This window comes from Peromyscus californicus, unplaced genomic scaffold (genome assembly GCF_007827085.1).
Source record: "Peromyscus californicus insignis strain IS unplaced genomic scaffold, ASM782708v3 Scaffold_4__1_contigs__length_199733344, whole genome shotgun sequence".
Taxonomy (NCBI): domain Eukaryota; kingdom Metazoa; phylum Chordata; class Mammalia; order Rodentia; family Cricetidae; genus Peromyscus; species Peromyscus californicus.
In genome coordinates, this window is record NW_026294562.1 from 20571864 (window position 1) to 20594064 (window position 22201).

The 22201-nt window shown below is 41.8% G+C and overlaps 1 protein-coding gene across 5 annotated transcripts in view; it reads left to right on the top strand.

Annotated features, from left to right (window-relative positions):
- Positions 1–22201, top strand: part of Arhgap19 (Rho GTPase activating protein 19) — a 66218-nt gene that overhangs the window by 30988 nt on the left and 13029 nt on the right. For 3 of the 5 annotated variants that reach the window (XM_052762908.1, XM_052762904.1, XM_052762906.1), the window contains exons 2-8: positions 6888–7153; positions 10240–10320; positions 11721–11930; positions 15159–15385; positions 17102–17188; positions 19926–19991; positions 21109–21300. In XM_052762908.1, coding sequence (XP_052618868.1) covers positions 7069–7153; positions 10240–10320; positions 11721–11930; positions 15159–15385; positions 17102–17188; positions 19926–19991; positions 21109–21300 — 948 coding nt within the window. In that variant the 5' untranslated portion in view covers positions 6888–7068. The remainder of the gene's footprint in view (positions 1–6887; positions 7154–10239; positions 10321–11720; positions 11931–15158; positions 15386–17101; positions 17189–19925; positions 19992–21108; positions 21301–22201) is intronic. The other 2 variants (XM_052762905.1, XM_052762907.1) reach the window with 2 other exon arrangements.

The following is a 22201-nucleotide window of genomic DNA, read 5'->3' on the forward strand; positions in this document are numbered from 1 at the left end:
GAAGGATTGGGAGGTATGGCCTTGTTCAAGTAGTTGCATCTTGTTGGAGGAGGTATGTTACTGGGAGTGGGCTTTGAGGTTTCAAAAGCCCATGCCAGGCTCAATGTCTCTCTCCTTCTGCATGCTGCCTGTGGATTAGGATGTAAAACTCTCAGCTAGTGTTTTGGTCCATGCTTGTCTGCTTCCTATCATGATGATGGACTAGCTCTCTGAAACTGTAAGCAAGCTCCCAGGTAAAAGCTTTCTTTAATGAGAGTTGCCTTGGTCATGGTGTCACTTCACAGCAATAGAACAGTAATTAAGATGAAGATATTCCTTTACCTTTAGCTGTTGAACTACTGAGACAAAAATGGATCCCACAAAATTGGAATTTCCCCAGGAACCTCATGTTGGGAAGAAGGAAAGTGCTGAGGTCATGATACCAGCTAGAGGGGGAGCTTGTTTCCTGAAAGAGATTTCACAGAAGTTCTGTCAACTTGTCAGATCACCTTGTAGGGGAGACTGGAGCCCAGACAATGGTGATGGATGACCACATCTTGTCTTAGACTGCTTAATTGTGCATACCACTTGCTTTCAATTTAAGCCTTAACCTTGCTGGGTGGTGGTGATGCACACCTTTAATCCCAGCACTCGGGAGGCAAAGGCAGGTGGATCTCTGAGTTGGAGGCCAGCCTGGTGTACAGAACAAGTTCCAGGACAGCCAGGGCTACACAGAGAAACCCTGTCTCTAAAACAAAACAAAACAAAAACTTAACCTCATGTCATGACCCCTGAAGATGGACTGGGAGGGGGCATGTCACAGTGTCCCTTTTCCTCTTTCTCTTGGCCACGTTGACAAGTCTCCCTTCTTTGTTTTTCACTACTTGTTGTCTGTTTAGTTGGCCTATTGAAGGCAGGGCTGCCAGGGTCCAGGCTATGATCCTAACAACTAAAGTAACACCAGCACTTCAATACAAGCAAATATGTAAGAACCTCACATGTGAAAAGCCTTCCCATTCCTTCGGAGGCGTTGTGATTTCGTTATGGAGAATAAATATGTGTGTATGTGTGTGTGTGTACATATGACGCATGTGTGGTCACATGTGTTGTAGAGCCGATATAGAGGTTAAGAGGAGAACTTTCTGGAGTCAGTTCTCTCTTTCCTCTCTTATGTAGATTCTAGGGATTACAACTTGAGTAGCCAAGCTTGCGTATCAATTGCCATTACCTGCTGAGCCATATCACTGGCCTAACATTTTTTTTTTTTTTTTTGGTTTTTCGAGACAGGGTTTCTCTGTGTAGCTTTGCGCCTTTCCTGGGACTCACTTGGTAGTCCAGGCTGGCCTCGAACTCACAGAGATCCGCCTGGCTCTGCCTCCCGAGTGCTGGGATTAAAGGCGTGCGCCACCACCGCCCGGCCTAAAATTTTTAATGTAGGTAAATATCCAACATTTTCTTTGTGGATTATGCTTTTATATCTTACCACTTAGGCTAGATTGGCTAGTGAACCCCCAGGGACCCTCTTTTGCCTCTTCAGTGCTGGGATTACAAGTGTGTGCAACCACATTGGTCACTTTTATAGATTCCGAGGATGGAAGTCACGTTGTCTGGCTTGACAGCAGGTGCTTTTCCCCAGTGAGTTCTCCTCTGCATGAAAACTTAAACCACATCCACTTTGGATTTCTTCCTTGTCCCCTTCACTAGTCACTGCTGTGCCTCTGTACCTGGGTCTTTGTGTGCTTGCAAGATTGAGCTTTCTTTACCCTGGCTGATTTCTTCTTAAATACTGTTTTCAGGGCTGGGGATATAGCTTAGTGGTAGAGTGCTCTCTTAGCATGCATGAAGCCCTGGGTTCTATCTTCAGCACAGTGAAACACAGGACAAAAGAACAATAATGAACACCCCCCCCCAAAAATCCTCCCCAAACAAAACAACTATTTCTAAAGTTTTTTAACATTTGTTGTTCCACATTTAGAGCTGTATTGTCTTGAATTAAAAATATTATTCTTTAACCACTTCATATGTTTAGATAATTTTGATTATATCTATCCCCATTACCCTCATTTATTCCATTCTTCCTGAACTCCTACTCCCCCACAAAGTCCCCACACTTTAGTTCCCTCTTTCTCTCTGTGAGCCCCAGTGTTTAATTAGGGTTGTCAGCGTGAGCATGGTTTGTTTGCTGGAGCATGGGCCACTTTGCAGTAGCCACAGCACTGAAGAACTGTGCTCTGACCAAGGCCAAGGGCAGCACAGTCTGTGGGAATAACCATGAACAGAAGGCAGTGTGACAGCATGCGTGGGCATTTAGCAGAACAGCAGCAGTAGGTTCCTCCTTGGGCCTGTGCCCTCCCTCTATGGAATAGGGTTCAAATCCATTCAGAAGGCAGTTGTCTACCCCATAAAGTCATGCTGCTATGTTCCCAGTGTCATATCTTGCCTGGCATGTCAGCATTGAAGCATGCAAGGTCCATAGTTAAGACATTGGTGGTTTTCTTCCCTGCATACACCTTCTGGGCAGTATGAAATCTAGCTGCAGGGAGAAAGCTTCCAGCTCAATTCCAACCTGATTTTTCTAAGTCTTGCAACCTAAGTGGGTGCTGTCTACCAATACAATCTATTAGCAATAGCTTTTATTGTTCTGGGGCCTCTGGGGTCTCCATGACCGATGGGAAGTATCCCACATCCGGCTCTGGGATTTCCATTTAATAACCTGTGCTGGACTAGAGAGAGATGGTTCAGCAGTTAAGAAAGCTTACTGCTTTTGCAGAGGACCCAGGTTCGGTTCCCAATACTCATGTCAGGTGGCACACAACCACCTATAACTCCATTCCAGGGGATCCTATTGACCCTGGCCTCTGTGGACACCTATGTGCACATAGAGTACAAACTCACACACGCACACAGATATACACATAAATAAGAGAAAAAAGATGGCTTCTGGAAGCTGGAATTTACTTTTTGTGTACAATGTGGAGTAGAGATCCTACCCCTCCTACATATTATAAAACTCCCATCCGATGTGCTTACATTATGTGATACTCCATTTTCTATAACCTGCAGTGTAGAAGTGAAGGGAGACTGCTGTTAATTTCACCCAGAGACTGGCAAGTACGATTAGCTAGGCTGGTTTTCACTTTTGTTTTGTCCCTCCTTGCAGAGCAGTGCTGAGTCTTAGTAAGGACCGCCTTTCAGGCCCCACAATATGTCCTTGTGCCTCCTCCATGCCTGGCATTTGTGTGGGCTGCACAGGGGCTGGAAAGGGGAGTCCTTTGTCACAGCAGGAGAAAGCTTTGTCCTGTCTCTTGCACTTAGCAATGCCTCATCAGAAGCTTTCGGCGTTTATGTAAGAAGTTTAATTTTTCTTGAACTTGAGTGAACTTAGTTTAAAAATTGTGTAGAATAGGATGTTGTCTTTCATAGTATTGGAAATGTCTTCTGATAAACACATTCTTTGTTGTTGTTAGCTTTGTGTTGTGGAAGTGTATATTTGGGAGGGGATTAGTGGGCTTTGCAATGGTGGGGAACTTGAAAACCTCTTTTAACTGTTTTCCACGGCTCCTCTTCCACTTTCTTCCTCTTCGGTTTCTGTCTCCCAAGTCCTCATACCAGGCACTCCATTCGGAAAAAGTGAGGAAGAGGTTAAAGAATAATTTCCCTAAAGAGAAAGTCTGGCATAGTGAGAGTGAATGAACATGGGAGGGGGTGGGGTGGGGCACGGAGGGGAAGGAAATGAGATGATCTGTGCCCCATGGACACAAGTGTATCTTTTTTCTTAGGGCAGCCTTGAACCTGCTCAAGGCTGTTTAGGAGGAAGCATTTTTTTTCAGGGTGGTAGGAAGGAGGGATTTGTGTTTCTAGACCCTTTTCAAGTGTGTGTTTGATCCAGTTTAGTGCTGAAAGTGTCAGCAGAGGGAAAAGATTTCAGTCTTAACCAGTCATGCTCTTGTTGTTAAAAGAATGAAAATCTGTAGCCTTTTACATGTGTACATGTTTCCACTTAAGGACCATGATGTATATTCTTTATATACATTAATGCTAGAGATAATTTGGTCTGAAAGTAGTTCTTCAGGTTTAAAGAGATGTGAATTACATTGATTAGACAATCACAAGGTTATTTTTCTTGTGCTTCTGCATTTTCTGATTTTTGTTGTTGTGGTGATGGTGGTCACTTCTTATTGGCAGTGATTATAAACATTAGTTTCATAGTGACTCTCGTTTCTTTCCTGTAATAATTGACACTGGAAAAAAAAAGGCTTTTGTCAAAGGGTTAAAATGAAGTTGCTTCTTATGCCTTTAATCCCAGCACATGGGAGGCAGAGGCAGGCAGATCTCTGAGTTTGAGGTCAGCCTGGGCTACAGAGGGAGTTCAGGGTTACCCAGAAAAACACTGTCTCAAAAAACAAAAAACAAAACAAAACAAAAAGAAAAGCAAAACAAAAAGAAAAACAAAACAAAAAGAAGTTGCTTCTGGTTGTAGTTGTTGTGCAATTATTGACGGGCCTAAGTTTACATAGGAAAACAGTGTAAGCTAGTGTGAAAGGCTGAGGGAACGAGCTTCTGAGTGAACACACATTCAGAGATCTAAATTCTGATGTGATTTTTTAAAAATAAATTTAGTGTGTGTGTGTGTGTGTGTGTGTGTGTGTGTGTGTGTGTGTGTGTGTGTGTGTAGGTCAGAAGACGATTTGTGGGAGTTGATTCTTTCCTGTCCAGTAGCCCTAGGGATCAAACTCAGGTTGTTAGGCATGGTGGCAAACACTTTCCTGACTGAGCCAGCTTGCTCTCTGAGTTCGCAGGTGATTTCTCATAATAGAAGGCATGTAGTAACCACCGACTGAAGATTGGGGCTGTTAAAATTATGCAATAGTTTTTTCAGGGAAGTACAGATGAACTTTGAAGTTTACTTATCTGTGTCTTGTCATTATACTGTTATTAAAAATTATCAGCCAGGTTGAGGATGTGGCTCATTGGTAGAGCATGTCTAACATGTACTCAGTCCTAGGTTTAACTCCCAGTACCACAAACAAAATTTATTACCTGGGTATGATAGTTTATACCTGTAATCCCAGTATTTGGGAGGTTGAGGCAGTAGGGCTGTAAAATGAGTTTCAGACCAGCTTGGTCTATAGAGTGAAACTGTCTGAAAAACCAACACCAAACCAAACCAAACCAAACCAAACCAAACCAAACCAAACCAAACCAAACCAAACCAACCAAACAATCAACCAACCAACCAACCAAACAAACAAGGTTTGGGATATTGCTGGGAAGGGTACTTGCCTAGAATGCAAAAGCCCAACACCAGAAAGGAAGATCATGTTGTGTTAGAAAGATATGTTGTTGATTAGCTCTGTTTAATATTTAGAGGCATTACTTTTCCTGGAACAGTACTTGATAGCCTGGGTGCAGTAGACATTTTATTGTGGAAGTATTGTATGAGTCAGGTGAACTTAACTTTGCTTTACTGAAATATGATAAGTTGTCCTTTGTGATGTGTGTTATATTTATTCATGGGCTATATAATTGATGACTGTATACATATATGATAAGGATTAGAATCAGCCATTAGAGATAATAGATGGTAAGTACATTCGATGATGTGTGTGCTGTAGGAGGTGGAATAGTACAGTTCTTACTTTTATTAATTTAATAATAATAATTATAATTTTTTAGAAGTCTTGTAAAAATTTATTTTCAGACCCCTGGAGCTGTAGTTACTGGCAGTTGTGAGCTACCTGATAGGGGTGCTGGTAACCAAACTCAGGTCTCTGGAAGAGTAGCAAGTGCTCTTAAACTGCTGAGCTATCTCTCTAGCAACTTAACTGCCTCTAGTCAGGATCTCTTTGTTATAGGCTGGTCTTCAGCCCCCCTCCTCCCCCCCACCCCCTCAGTCTTCCCTTCAGCCTCTGGAGAATGCTGAGATTGCAGTCACGTGCCACCATGCCCAACAATGTTATTTTAAAAATGTTTACACATAAAAACATTTTTGAGGGCTGGAGAGATGGCTCAGTGGTTAAGAGCACTGACTGTTCTTCCAGAGGTTCTGAGTTCAATTCCCAGCAACCATATGATGGCTCTCAACCATCTGTAATGAGAATATGTATATATAATAAATAGCTAAATCTTTAAAAAAAAAAACATTTTTGACACTTATTTATTTTGTGTGTGTTTGTGAGTGTGTACACCACAGCATGTATGTGGGGATGAGAGGACAACTGGTGTGAGTCAGTTCTCTCCTGCCACCATGTGGGAGTCAGGGATCAAACTCAGGTCATCATGCTTGGCTGTCTTACTGGCCCAACAATTGAGTTTTTTTTTTTTTTTTTTTTTCCAAGATAGTTTCTCTATGTAATCCTGGCTGTCCTGGAACTCACTCTGTAGACCAGGCTGGCCTTCAACTCGTGATCCCCCTGCCTCTGCCTCCCGAGTGCTGAGATTAAAGGCGTGCACCACCACTGCCGGCAACAATTGAGTTCTTAAATATGAAGATCAGGGCCTTATAGAGAAAAACCTTTGTGAGCAAGAGTTAGATAACTCATGAGTCAGAGGCATCCAGAATGGAAATGTTTAAAAGGAAAAGTGGGTTTACAGTGTCAGAGAGCATTTGACTAGCATGCTCAAAGAGCCACTAACTAAATGAATAAACAACTGAAACCTGTCTGTGGGCCTAGGCAAAGCTGGATTAATATGTATCTTTCCGGAGCTGTAAGCCTCTTCCATTCTGTGAATGCTTTTGCCATGAAGAGCAGATTCCAAGGTCAGCTGCTTCTATTAGAGGAAGCAGCCTGTTAGGAACCCTCTGCTGTGTGTAGACTCAGGAACTGCAGAACCCTTGGGGTAGGAAGTAAGAAACACAAAAACAATTCCTCCAAAGAGCCTTCTGCTCAACTTTTGTTTTCTTCCAGTGATGCCATCTGCAATTTTGTCATTTGCAATGATTCCCCCCTTCGAGGTCAGCCTGTTATCTTCAATCCTGACTTTTTTGTGGAGAAACTCCGACATGAGAAACCGGAGGTGTTCACCGAGTTGGTGGTCAGCAACATCACGAGACTTATTGATTTGCCTGGAACGGAGCTGGCTCAGCTGATGGGGGAAGTGGACCTGAAGCTGCCTGGCGGGGCTGGCCCAGCCGCAGGGTTCTTCAGGTCTCTAATGTCTCTCAAGCGGAAGGGTAGGTCTTGTGTCTGTGACGGGCACAGAATTAGCTGCTGATTGGGCTTTACTCTCTTTTTTAAAAAGATGTATTTTAAATGTGTGCTATCTGTTTTGTGCCTGCTTGTTTGTATGTGCGCCAGGTATATGCAGTGCCCATGGCAGCCAGAAGATGGCGTCAGATACCCTGGAAGCGGAGTTACAGGCAGTTGTGAGCTGCCATGCCAGGTCCTCTGCAAGAGTGACAGTATTCTTAACTTGCTGAAGTGGGCTTCCAGGACTGTGCTTTATCCCCTTAACATCTGTACCCTCACTGGGAAGTTGTAATTATCCTAAAGCAGTTTTTGGTCTTTTACCCTCATTTTCATTAGTAGAACTTTAAACAGTAATGATAAAAATTATGAAACTGTCTAGATGAAGAAATACTTAAACCTGGCATGGTGATGCAGATCTTGTAATCCCAGCATTTGGATGGCTGAGGCAAGAGTATCTGAAGTTTGAGGGAACTTGGGCACATTGTGAAATGCTGTCAGAGAAAGAGGAAAATGAGAGGAAGGAGGAGAGGAGAGAAGGGAAGTGGAGGTGAAGAAAAGGGAGGAGGGGAGAGGAGAGAAGATAGAAAATATATTCAGTACCTGACAGAGGATATGGTTAGTTTAGGTAGTTATCAAGGGCATCTTAATTTTCATGCCCTATGAATATTGTACTAAACTAATGTTTTTCAGGTGACCTTCTGTCCTTCCTTTCTTTCTCCTCTCTCTCTCCCTCTGTCTGAGTTGGTATCTCACTCTGTTGTTTAGGCTGGTCTCACTAGGCTCAAGTGATCATCCTGCCTTAGCCTTTAGAGTAGCTGAGACTGCAGAATGCACTGCTCTGGTCAGTTAAAATGATACTAGAGAAAATAAAGTTATATAGCAGGAGAGTACAGTCAAGGAAGCCTGAACAATTTTTTTTGTTCTCCTGAAGATGAACTCATGGCTACATCCATACTAGGCAATCTTTTTACCACCAAGCTACATACTTAACCCTGCAAAAAAAAAAAAAAGACTATAGTTGGATATGGTGGCACACACCTTTAGTCCCAGCACTCAGGAGGCAGAGTCAGGACTATCTCTGTGAATTTGAGGTCAGCCTGGTCTACATAGCAAGCTCCAGGATAGCCAGGACTACATAAAGAGACTCTGTCTCAAAAATTAAAAAAAATAAAATAAAATAAAAAAAGACTACAGTAGTTTGCAAATGTTTTCATTCTATGGACTGCTTTGATAAAGTAGGTTCCTAAAATCATCTTCAAAAAACTTTTCTAGAAGTAAGATGTAGCACTGCTCTGTGTGTGTGTGTGTATGCATATGTATGTATATATAATTTATTCTTTGAGAATTTCATACGTGTATGCAATTGTATTTTGATCCTGTCTGCCTCCTTCCTTCCAACTTCCCCTGGACTCTTCCCGAGTATATCCCCATCTGAGCTTCATATTCTCTTTCCTTCCTTTCTTTCAGTTTGTTTATTTTTAGATAGTATCTCTTATGTAGCCCTGGCTGGCCTGGAACATGCTATGTAGACTAAGGTAGCTTTGAACTCACCAGAGGTCTACCTACCTCTGAAATGAAAAGTGTGTGCCACCCCCCATCCCCCAAAGAGTTTCTCTGTGCAGCTCTGGCTGTCCTGCAACTTATTCTGTAGACCAGAGTGGCCTGGAACTCAAGAGATCTGCCTTCCTCTGCCTTCTGAGTTCTGGGGTTAAAGGCATGCACCATCACTGCCTGGCTTTTTTTCCTTTTTTTTTTTTTGGTTTTTTCAAGACAGGGTTTCTCTGTGTAGCTTTGCGCCTTTCCTGGTACTCGCTTTGGAGACCAGGCTGGCCTCGAACTCACAGAGATCCACCTGCCTCTGCCTCCCGAGTGCTGGGATTAAAGGCGTGTGCCACACCGCCCGGCTTTTTTTCCTTTTTTAAAAATAACCCACAGAGTATAAATTGTGCTGCCTTCATGCACACAGGTATGGGAACATGAGGAATTTACCAGTGGCTGCACACCCAGAGAAAAATGGCTTTCCCTGCCCCAGCAGCCATCAACTGAAATAGCTCCTCAGCTGGGATGGGACCTGTAATGTTGATTGGCTTGATCTTGTGCAGGTCTTTTGCAGATAATCACAGTTGCTGTCAGGTCTTAAGTGTAATGGCTATTCCATGTTCAGAAGAGAGCATTTCACTTTGTTCATCTCCATCCCCAGCTCCTACTTTTTTTTTGTCTCTTTTTGGAGAGAATGTTGATATTGATGTTCCATTTAGGGTTGAATACACAATCAGCTATTCAAGGCACTGTGACCATTATGGGTCTACATTAACTGATGCCCTCTTGGAAAAGAAGGTTTTCTGACTGAAGCTGAGAGCAGCTCACATCTGTAGCATAAACATTTCAAGTCAGTTTGACAGCATGACAATTTAGCAAAACAGTAGTAGTAGGTTGCTCCTGAAGGCCCAGTGGGCCCCCCCAGCCATGGGCTTTTGACCAGGCTAATAGTACCAAGTATGAATTCCCTCCTGTGGAGCAGGCCTCAAAGCCACTCAGGAAGTGTAGAGCACTATTTCTTTTTTTCTTTTTAAGGATTTATGTATTTTTAATGTGCATTGGTGTTTTGCCTGCATGTATGTCTGTGTGAAGGTATTGGATCCCCTGGAACTGGAGTCACAGACAGAAGTGAGCTGCCATGTGGGTGCTGGGAATTGGACCCAGATCTGACAGCGTTTTTGGTGTATTTCTAGTTTTTAGTCTAAATTTTTTTTTTTTTTTTTACTTTTTGTTTACCAATCTTGTGAAAACATTTAATGAAAGTAGAATGCTTGAATGCTTTTAAAGTCATGAACTGGTGAGAAGGCTCAGCAGGTAAAGACATCCACTGCCAGTCTGCTGACCTGAGTTTGAGCCCCAGGACCCACATGGTGGAAGGGAAGAACCATCTTTCGTAAGTTGTCCTCTGAACACCACATGTTTGTCATGCCCTCGTCCCCTGACCAAATAAATATGCGTAGAAAGAATCATTACATTGATGGCCTTGTACTCTTTATGTGATACAGCCCTGTCCTATGATATGTTTTTTCAGAAAAAGGAGTGGTATTTGGATCTCCACTGACAGAGGAAGGCATTGCCCAGATATACCAACTGATTGAATATCTGCATAAAAGTAAGACTACTCAAAGCTTCAGTATTCTGTGTTTAATGAAGAATTGCCAATTTTCCATTGAGAGTTGGCTGATGAGTTAGTAAATGCCAACTACCCATCAACAGAGAAATGAACCACTGATTTTCATGTGGTAGATTTTAAAAATATATTTCCCTTTGAATTTCATGTCCATTATTGATTTGCTTTGCTTTCAAAGATGTAGATAAATTAGATAATGTCTATGAAATCATAATTACCTCTTAGACAATTCTGGAAGAATTCCTTGTACCTAAAGAATTAGGACATTTTTCAAGAAAGCATCATACTTCCATCTTCAGAGTTCTGTGATTAGCATACACTCTTCAGTTAATTCTCGTTTAGTTTTTAGTAGTCCTGTGGGTCGTGCCATCTAAGAGCTCAGCACAGTCAAGAACTTGTAAAATGTGGAGCTTTTTATATGACTTGATACATTTAAATACCAACCAGATGTGCCTTTCTGACTTAGTGGGTGTGATACTGCAGGAGGAGCACGACAGAGATTGTGGACTCACATCTTGAAAGGGTTGGAGGCGTCTGGATCTGTGGGTTTTTAAAAAGGTTTTACATTTTTTTTTTATTTTGGCAAAAGATAGATTAAAAACATAACCAGCCATCAGGGTTTTAAGATGGAGAGAATCCAGGTTTTCAGCTTGTTTGTGTGATGAGAACCCTTGGCTTCCTTCAGCCCAGCTGCTGTGTGGACGTGACCTGCTGGAGCACAGGGATGTGTTGTGCAGTTTGTTGTGGGTCCCATTCATTCCTTTATTGTCACCTGCCTGGCCCTGAAATGGGGGGAATACTCAAAGATGGAAACATGGACAAGCTTCTTCCAGATCAAACAATGTGTCTGTCTATCTGTCTTTTGAGATCTCCTTATGTGAGTTTAGAGCCTAGTTGGATGGGAGCAGCTCATTTGGAGTGACCTAAGCTTTTGGGAGTCTCTTAGCTGCAGAGTGATCTGTTAGAGTCACACAATAATGCAGAGAGTCTAGGTTTATTTTTGGCTGAAGGAAACAGTTTATAGGAACCACAAACGCCCATAGATGAACTCAGCTCCTTGAGAGTCTGTGAGGAACAAGGATAAAGGTCTTGAGATTTGTTTTTCAAGCTTTTTTTTTTTTTTTTTTGGCCTATTGATTTTGTTAAATTCAGTATCCAGTGGTACCTCAGGAGGATGAATGACCTTTGCAGGACCACCTTTCAGTTTGAGTCATCTCTAGGTGCTCAGGGGGCCCAAAAAGGTTTTAAGCTTCCCTAGAAATATTGGCAAAACCTCCTTTATAAAGGGTGCTGTGGAAGGTCTTTAAAGAGAAGCCATGTTTATACTACGTACATTAACCATGATTCTCCTCTGTTCTCTTTTGGCTGTCCATGCTAAGCAGACTTGCGAGTAGAAGGCTTGTTCAGAGTACCAGGCAACAGTGTCCGACAGCAGCTTTTGAGGGATGCTCTCAATAATGGAACCGATATTGACTTGGATTCAGGAGAGTTTCACTCAAATGATGTTGCCACGCTACTGAAGATGTTTCTAGGAGAGTTACCAGAGCCCCTGCTTACCCATAAACATTTCCATGTACACCTCAAAATTGCAGGTGAGTATAAGAAGTGAGAAAGAGATGGAAATATTTTTTTTCAGTTTAGTGAAGTCCTTTGTGAGCTCCTATTGCTTATTACTCACTCTGGTGCTGATACTGGCTCAGACTTCACGATCCTAATGTACTTACAACTCTTGGCTAAGTTTGATTTGATCAGTTACTGTCTTCTTCCTCTTCATCCTTCTCTCTTTGAAACATTTTTTTTTTTTTTTTTTTTTTTTTTTTTTTGGTTTTTTGAGACAGGATTTCTCTGTGTAGCTTTGCGCCTTTCCTGGATCTCGCTCTGTAGACCAGGCTGGCCTCAAACTCACAGAGATCCGCCTGCCTCTGCCTCCCGAGTGCTGGGATTAAAGGCGTGCGCCACCACCGCCCGGCTCTTTGAAACATTTTTTAAAAATTACAATTATTTTGTGTGTTCATGTGCAATGACATGGTATGTATGTGGAGGTCAGAAGACAATTTTTGGGATTCAGTTCTCTTCTACCATGTGGGTCTTGAGGACTGATCTCAGGTCATCAGCCTTGGCAACAAGCTTCTTTACCTTTTGAGACATCTCACAGACTTTAAATGTTTTCCTTTGAAAAAATATTTTCTTAAAAGATTTATTTATTTTTATTTTATATGTATGGGTGTTTTTGTCTGCAAGAGCAACAAGTGCTCTTAACCTCTGAGTCATCTCTAAATCCCCTTAAATGTTTTTGATAAATAAATTTCTTGTTGATTTTTGTATCTCAGATGTAGCCTACCATAGTACTTGGAACATTTCAATTGCTCAATAAAGGTGTGCCTCCCATAGGGTTGGGTGTGTCACTGGGTTTATACCTCTCAGTTGGTTGCTGGTTCTGTGCTTTTGCCTTGGTTTGGAGTTTTTGCAGGTATTTCCATGCCTAAGTTGAGGTCATCTCTGTCTCTGCAAGCTCTTCTTTTAAAAGCGTTATTATTTGCTTATTGAGCAGGCAAATAATACTCAATGGTCATGATGAAAAAGTTTCTCTCCTACCCTATTCCCAGCGCCTGTTCTTCCCAGAGGCAACCAGGACTGTGATGTCTAATGTAGCCTTCCAGAGGTGTTTTGTACACTGTGTGTGTGTGTGTGTGTGTGTGTGTGTGTGTGTGTGTGTGTGTGTATCCTTTTCTCCCTCTGTTTATGTAAAGGCAGAATATTATACACATTGTTCTGTGTTTGCTTTTTCACTTAGTGTATCTTGGAGACTGTTCTATTCTTAGCTCTTAGTTTCCTCATTCTTTGTGTCTATGTGGTAGGGAATTCATTCTTAAATTGCACAGCTATTATGCTACAGTAGGCTCTAAGTGCACACAGTGTCAAAATCCATGCTTAGTTTTCCACCCATGGCATTTCCTTTCTTCCCACCCCCTTTTCCTCCACCCTTCACCTTCTCTGCCTCCCTCTCTCCTTCCTTTCCTCCCTCTCTTTCTTACCCGCTCTGTGAGTCAAATGCTCTTAACCTCTGAGCCATCTCTCCAGCTCTTCAGCTGAGGTTTTTAAAGTCACATTCACTGGTGATTTTAATAGTACAAATGATGATATGTTACTAATATGCATGGAATTTTACAGTTACATTTCAGAGAAATAAAGTTTTAGATCTTTGAAAAAGATTAGAGGCTGGCAGTGGTGGTGCACACCTTTAATCCCAGCACTTGGGAGGCAGAGGCAGGTGGATCTCTGTGAGTTCGAGGACAGCCTGGTCTACAGAGCGAGTTCCAGGACAGGCTCCAAAGCTACACAGAGAAACTGTGTCTTGAAACAACGAAAACAACAACAACAACAACAAACCCAAGCAAACAAAGAATGAAAAAGATGAGAAAGTATAAATGTTATTTTATGTGTTAACATGTAGAGTATTTGCTTTATTTGCCTTCCCGCTGAGCTCCTCATTTGGTACAGTGTCTAACATCCTCTACTGTGCTGCCTGGTGACTCAATGCTCTTGAGAACATGGGAAGGTGTGGCACAGTTGGAGAGGAGTCATCCTGTGCATGATTCCCTCTGACTTACCCTTTAGCCACAACCTATCCGACTAGGGAAGAGGAGAAGGGCTGACATTGTCAGAGATGCTTGTGGACTTGATTGTAATTCTTTTGAGTAGTGCTGGGACATAATTGTAACTAACTTTTTGAGGCACTGCCCAGATGTTTTCCAAAGTGTTTACACTAGGGCTGGAGAGATGGCTCAGTGGTTAAGAGTACTGGCTGCTCTTCAGAGGACCCTGGTTTGACTCCCAGCATCTGCTTGGTGGCTCACAACAATCTCTATCTGTAACTCCAGTTCCAGGGGATCTGATGCCCTCTTCTGGCCTCAGTGGGCAGTGCACATACATGGTGCACAGCCTTACATGCAGGCAGAAGACCCATATAGATTTAAAAAAGACCCAAAGTGATTACACCATTTAACACTCCCACCTGCAGTAGAAGGTTTAGTGCTCATGTTCCAGTATTTGTATTGTCAGTACTTTTGTTCAGCTCATCCTAGTAGATGTAAAGTAGTATCTTGTGGTTTTCCTGATAGATGATTCAAGCATGCTCAGGCTTTCTGACCCCTCGTATGACGTCTCCCTTCTCTCCTTTCTCTTCCTTTCCCCCTTTTCTTTACATTGACCATGCGTTGCTAAATTATGTTATACTCGCAATCCTTCTACCTCAGTCTCCTAAGTAGCTAGAACTATAGGTGTGTGTCATCATGCCTGGCTTGTGTGTGTTATTTTCTTGGAAGGAATATCTATTCAGTGTTTTTTGCTTTTTGCTTGTTTTTGTTATTTCTTTGAGATAAGGTGCCACTATATGTCTCAGGCTGCCTCTCAGCCTCCTGAGTGCTAGGCACACAGGTGTATGTCACCACACTTAACCTACTTATCTCTTTCCCATATCTTAAAATTGGATTGTCTTTAGTTATTGAATTAGATTGACATAGTATTTGTTGTGTTTTGCATTTTCTTTCTTGTGCCGGGGTCATGCTATGCCTGCTAACATGTTCATAATCACACAGGAAGTACTTTGCAAAGCCCATTGCCTATTTCATTTCATTTTATTTTTTACAGTGTTGATATTTGAATGTAGGATCTTCCTAAGGTATTAGCAGTTTTGAATTTCCTTTATAATGGATTCTTTTATTCCTTCTCTTTATTTGATGGGTCTGAGTGGAAAATAATAATAAGTAGCATTGACTTTTCTTTGGCTTATTCCTTCCTTTTCATTATTATTTTTTAAGATTTGATGCAGTTTGATGATAAAGGAAATAAGACCAGCATACCAGACAAGGAGCGGCAGATTGAGGCCCTGCAACTGCTTTTCCTCATCCTCCCTCCAGCCAATCGGAACTTGCTGAAGTTACTGCTTGATCTCCTGTATCAAACAGCGAAGAAGCAAGACAAGAATAAGATGTCTGCCCACAACCTTGCCCTTATGTTTGCACCCCATGTCCTGTGGCCCAAAAATGTTAGTATTGAGGGAAGATCTTCAGGGGTTGGCTTTCTCAGGCTGGGCCCCTCCTGTGGTTGTACATAGTGAGGTTATCAAGGATCCAAGGTCCAGCCTTCATATTTATGAGGTTAGGAGTTTAGGAGTCATTAAAGCTGAGGGGCCTGGTTCTTGTAACCTCACTGATACGTCAGTCTCCAGTGACCCTGCATGGCTACTTCTTTCTGGAACATTCTAGCTGCTAAAGAAGCTAGAATATTTGTTTTGGCTAGACAGTGTGAATCCCATCTTAATAGGAATGTTCCTGTGTAAATCAGGTTGATTTCTAATGATTGAAGGATTAATACAAATTGATTTCTAAAGGTTTAGAATAGAGTAGTGTGATCATGTGACAATGCAATCTAGCCCGTTCCTATGGTTTTACTCCATATATTCAGTTTCCTTTCATAAAACTAAGTGTGCTTCTTACTGGGGTCGTGGCCTCATTACTGGCTTACATTTTCAAATAGTCTGTTAAACAAATGTTTGACCTGAACACATGAAGCTCAGGTTCCCACCTCTTCACAACACAGGCTTTGATAGGAGATGAGATTATGAGTAGTTTATCTGGGTTGGAAACTACAGCCCAGATCTGTTACCTGTTTCTTTATACTTTCTATGTCCACTGGGCAGGGAGTAGCTGTTACCAGTTACCTCATGAGTTGTTAGAAAGACAATAGAACAGATTGTTACAGTGACCAGGGGGAGGTTTTTGAGAGTATAAGAAATAAGGAGCTGGGCAGTGGTGGTACATGCCTGTAGTCCCAGTACTCAGGAGGCAGAGGTGGGTGGATCTCTGCGTGTTTGAGGCCAGCCTGGTCTATAAAGCAAGTTTCAGGACAGCCAGAGCTATTACACAGAGAAACCCTGTCTTGAAAAACCAAAACCAACCAACCAACCAACGAAACAAACAAACGAAGAAACAAGGAAAGGAAAGTTAAGGAGAGAGGTTATATGTAATATTTTATCTTAGTAAGTAACAAGTCAAAATTAATGAACTGCTCTGAAAAGCCAGGGGTGGGTTAATGGGAAGCAGATACACCGACAGTTATCTACATCAAGGAGCTCAAGTCTCATGGTGAAGGCTTTTGAATTAGCTAACCAAGTTCTAGAGGGTTAGGCTTGAAGCCTATCCTCAGAGTATGTGCTATAGCCTGGGCTTGACCCCTCCCAAACAACCAACTGAGATAAAACCTTCAGTGCTGTGGGAAAGAAACAAGCTGTGGTTATAAAAAGAAGCATGTGTGAGGCCTTGGGAAGAGCAAACAGATGAAATAACAAGGATGAAGGCATGGCATATAGACATGCTGAAATGCTTAAGAAGGCAAGAGAAACGAGAAGGGGTCAATGGCAGTTTGACTGTATTGTAGAAAGATGTCAGCTCCAGTAGTGTTAGTAGACGGTTCTCTGGATGAACGCCTCAATCTCTGCAGAGCCAGTCTCTTGGATGGCTAGTACAGACTGTGGCTTTTCTGCTGTGTGTGTTTTGAATCCTAGGTTAGATTTTCTGCTTAGATGTCTGTGAGCAGAAGTAGGAAATGAAGAAAGCTTAAGGATTTCCTGGTCACTTTAGGGACACACATCTGTGCTATTACGTCATTTCAAGTGGAAACTTGCTAACCCAAAGTGACGAAGTACTGTTGAGCACTTCCCAGTTCTTAATGCCCTTTTTTTCCATCTCTTTCCACTGACTAGGTCACTGCTAATGACCTTCAGGAGAATATCACAAAATTAAATACTGGGATGGCTTTTATGATCAAGCACTCCCAGAAACTTTTTAAGGTAGGTAAGGGATAGCATTTGGCTAGTAACAGGACAAGGAAGATGGGGACAGAGTAGGATCCTGGAGGAGAGGCGTTTGGGATTGTAAAGCATAATGGGTGGTGGGAGGGCTAGAAATGGGAGCCAAGGCTTCTCTGTGCTCTGGCTAGCTGGTGGTTGCCAAGTGTGACCTTGCCTGCCTACCACAAAAACCAAGTTTTGTAGTTTCGCAGCCCCTTTTCATGCCATACTGTCTCTTGCAGCCCAAGTAGGCAGTGTTTCTGGGGGATAAGTTTCTCAAGAAATGTGTACATCTTGTGTAGATTTCATGGCTTTAGTCTGTTACACAAAAGCCACATGTGCTAATATTTGAAAGTGAAGTCCTCTACTTTGGTTTTCTGCTGAACAGCTGAGCTGCAGTGTCTTGAGTTTCCTAAAGGCCCCCTGCTTCAGGGAGAGGATCCCAGCTGTCCTGCAAAAAGGACCTTTTTAGATTGCAGCCCTGACCCACTGCTGTTGCTAAGCATTTAGAAATGGCCCTGCAGGCACATCTTGGTCATTAGAGTGTACTTCCTTGATAGGGAATCTTTTGTCCTCTAGAGAGGATGAGAATATCTAAGAGCACCACCTAGTTTTGGTCCCCTCTTTTCTTTTATTTAAAGTAAACTTTATTATTAAAAAAACCCTTGCAAGCCCAGCGTGGTGGCACAGACTTTTAATCCCAGCACTCAGGAGCCAGAGCAGGTAGATCTCTGAGTTTGAGGCCAACCTGGTCTACAGAGTGAGTTCCAGGACATCCAGGGCTACATAGAGAAACCCTGTCTCAAAAAAAACCAAACCAAACCAAACTAAAACAACAACAATAAAAAAACCTTTGCAAATAAAGATGTCACACACCAAAATTAACCCAAAGTCTATACAACTTAATGAACTTGTTTACAGTTAGAATTGGCACTTGAAATGGAATCTGTGAAGCTTCATGTTTCATTTTTTCACTCTCAGGATTGATTATATTTTATGCACTTATCCACCACACAAACCAACAATCCACGACAGAGTTAGAACTGAAAAGCAATTCGTTTACATCCTCTTCCATAACTCATGTCTACCACCTGTGTTCAGGCCTTCCTCACTCACTGTTAGCCTTCTTCCCTTTTGTTCATGTTATACTGCATCCACATACGCACTTGTTTACATATACATATATTATATACGCCTAGACTCTGCATATGAGAGTACATGTGCTTTATTTCTGAGTGTGACTTAATATTATACATTCTAAGTCCATCCATTTTCCTGCCAATTTTTAACCTCATTTTTCTTTAAAGCTAAGTAGTAGTCTATTTTTTTGTATATATCAAATTTTCACTATCCATTCACCCATTGATAGACAACTAGATCAATTCCAATTCTTTGCTATGTGATTAAAACAGCAATCAATATGGGGTGCAACTGTTGGATGGGGGTATGGAGTTCTCTGGGTGTGCATGTCCAGGAGTGAAATAGTTGGGTCATATGGTAGATTTTTTTTTAATATTTTTAGTTTTTGTCTTTTTATGACTGACTGACTTACTCAGCATAATGTCTTCAAATTTATCCACAGAGTAGTATGTGACAGCTTTTCCTTTCTTAAGGCTGTATAGTATTCCATGTGTATATATTCATGTCCTCCTAATCTATTCATATATGAATAAACATTTAGATTGCTTCTATGGTTAAGCTGTTGTGAGTAATGCTGCTGTGAACATGGATGGTTAAACATTTCTTAAAGTCCTGCCTTTATTCTTTTTATTTTTGGTTTTGGTTTTTTGAGGTTTCTCAGAGATCTGCCTGCCTTTCCCTCCTGAGCATGTGCCACCACTGCTTGGCTTCTGCCTTTATTCTTTTTGGTGTATTTCCTAGATCGTATGGTAATACTTTTTAAGTGTTTTTGAGAAACTGCCACACTGTTTCCCATTTCTCCTAATTGCAGAGTAGGATCCATGTCCTTAACAACCCCGGTTTTCCTGATACTATTTTCTGATTGTTGTTGTCCTAGTGGATGTGGGATGGGTCTCACTGTGGTTCTGATGTCTGTAGAGATGGGTGATATGGAACATTTTTTCATATGTCATAGTTACTTTTGTTCTATTGCTGACAAGACACAATGGCTAAGGCAACTTTTTGATTTTTTTTTTGTTGTTTGTTTTATTTGTTTGTTTTTTTTAGAGACAGAGTCTCTCTGTGTAGCTCTGACTGTCCTGGAACTCATTATGTAGACCAGGCTGGCCTCCAACTCACAGAGATCCACCTGCCTCTGCCTCCCAAATACTGGGATTAAAGGTATGCACCACCAAGCACAGCTAACCAAGGCAACTTAGAAAAGAAAGCATTTAATTTAGGCTTATGGTTTTAGACAGTTAGAGCCTATGACGGCAGAGCAAAGGCATGGCAGCAGGAGCAGCTGAGAGCTCCCATCTTGATCTGCAAGCGGGAGGCAGAGAGAAACACTGGGAATGGTCTGTATTTTTATGTTGGCTCACATGAATGCCACATGTTGTATTGGTTTTTTAAAACATCGGCAACTGCAGTGGTGTCTTTCTAGTTTCCCATTAGATCTGTTGAGGTGCCTATTTGGTCAAATATGGTATTTTGGCAAGTGTTTGGCTTTCCACAGTAATCTGTCTGTTAGATAATATTATGATTCTCTTTCTGTGGCCTGAAAGAATTGGAGTCCTATTAACCACTGAGCCCTGGTTTTCTTTCATGTCCTACTCAGGCTCCTGCTTATATTCGGGAATGTGCCAGATTGTACTATCTGGGCTCCAGAACCCCAGTGTCAAAGGTAATAACAGGAAACTGGTCTTCAAACAAGGGAAGGCTTAAGATTAGTGAAGTTTTAAAACAAAGTGTAACATCATCATTAAGCCATTGTTTTTAATGTTACAGCTCAAACTTACATAATCATTTGTTTTAGCAGGGACAGAGACTAAGAAGAAAGTTGTGGAATTAAAATGCCCCTATGTATAATATGCTTGCTTGTTTGCTTTCAGAGGTCCTCACTGGTGGATGATATACTCTACATTAGTGTCATGACAGATCTTAGGTTAAAGTTTTTCATAAGATGCATTGTATTTTTATAGCCTATGATCTAAGCAACCTGTAAATATCAAATACATTATAGTAACAGAGGTCCAGTATTATATAATTAATTCTTTTTTAAAATTTTAATTTAATTAAAATTTTTATTTTATTTTATGTGTGTGTAAGTTTACCACTTGTGTGCAGTAGCCTATAGAAGTCAGAAGGTGGTGTTGGATCCTCTGGAACTTGAGTTACAAGTAACTGTGAACTGCCATATGTGTCCTGGGAATCAAATCTAGGTCCTCAGAAAGAGCAGCCAGTGTTTTAAACTACTAAGCCATATCTCCAGTCCTAATTTAAATTTATTTATTTATTTATTTATTTATTTATTTATTTATTTATTTACTTACTTATTTATTTATGTGTGTGTGTGTGTATGTGGTGGTAGTAATGGTGGTGGTGGTAATGTTGGGTCTTGGATCTTGGTTTGAGTCCAGGGTCTCTCTGTGTAGCTCTGACTATCTTGAGACTGGCTATATAGAACAGACTGGCCTTGAACTTAAAGAGATCTGCCTGCCTCTGACTCCACCATGCCCAGCCTTTAATTTTTACTTATGTGTATGGGTATGTGCATGGGTGCCTCCCACGTCTGTCAGGACAATCTCTGACAGATATAGCCACAGGCCAGCCTGATTAAGGCAATTCCTCAGTGGAGGTTCCCTTTTTCCAGTGACTGTTGGTTGTGTCAAGTTGACAATAAAAGTTAGCCAGCAGCATATGAGCAAATGAGCTTAGAGAAATATATGATGCTATTAACAGAAAGTTATGTAAGAGTATTGAGGATGTATTAATTTGCTTTTTTATACATTTTTCTGTAGGATGATCTTGATCTGACGACCTCTTGGCATGGCATGTCCTTCCAGCTGGCAAGATCTCAGAAACGGAACAGGTTCGATTCTTGTTCTCAACAGGAGGAGACCCAGCAGCATACAGAAGAGGCCCTGAAAGAACTCTTCCAGCATGTTCATAACATGCCAGACTCAGCAAAGAAGAAGCAGCTTATCAGACAGGTGCCAGGATGGGGGAGTGGGGTGGGCTCTGGGAATCCCCAGAGAGCAGCTAAGATCTCACTTGGGTTTCACTCTCACTGGGAACAAGCTTTGGCCCAGCCAAAATAGCAGACTGGTCCATGGAACCACAATACACTCCTGTCCTGGAGAGAGGTGTGCAAGTGCTTGGCTTTCTGAAATTAACTGTGCTTAGAATATCTCCAAGTTTGCTTAGAGAGAACCAACAGTTTCAATGGTCCAGAATTGAAATGCTCTATGTTTTCTAGGTAAATAATTTAATTTCTGAATTTCAACTTTCAGGTTTGCACAACAGTAATAGTTACATGCCTGTGTCACACTTGTGAAGGTGGAGAGGATGGGCAGAATGGCTGGTAGAGCGGAAGTGGTAGCTCTTCCTGATGGAATTGTTTGCAGTTAGGAAACACCATAAAACAGTCTCAAGTATATTGAACAGGAATTCTGGTGTCTGAGTTTGCTTCTTTTGGGGTTTTGGAAGTAAGATTAGGCCTTTCATTTGCCATTTTGAGGACTCAAAGCATAGTGTGAATGAATCCTTACTGCTTGGGAGTTTCTTGGGAAATTCGTCTCAGTCCCACTTGAATTTTAGTTGCATAGGCAAGGTCAGTGCATTTTATTCAGTTTTCCCTTCCTGTACAAACTCCCAGGATAATCAACATGCTAAAGGAAGGAGGAACGCTTGAAGCACAGTTGTGGAAGTTTCTGTCCATAACTGAGTGGCCCTGTTCCTGTTGGGCCTGTGGGAGGTTTGACATCATGGCATCAGCATGTATAAGGGCAAAACAGTGTATCTCATGGTCAGGGGCTATAGTACTCTTTGAGGGCATGACCCCAGTGAACCAAGACTTCCCAGTAGGCCCTTCCATAGGATAGATACCTTCCA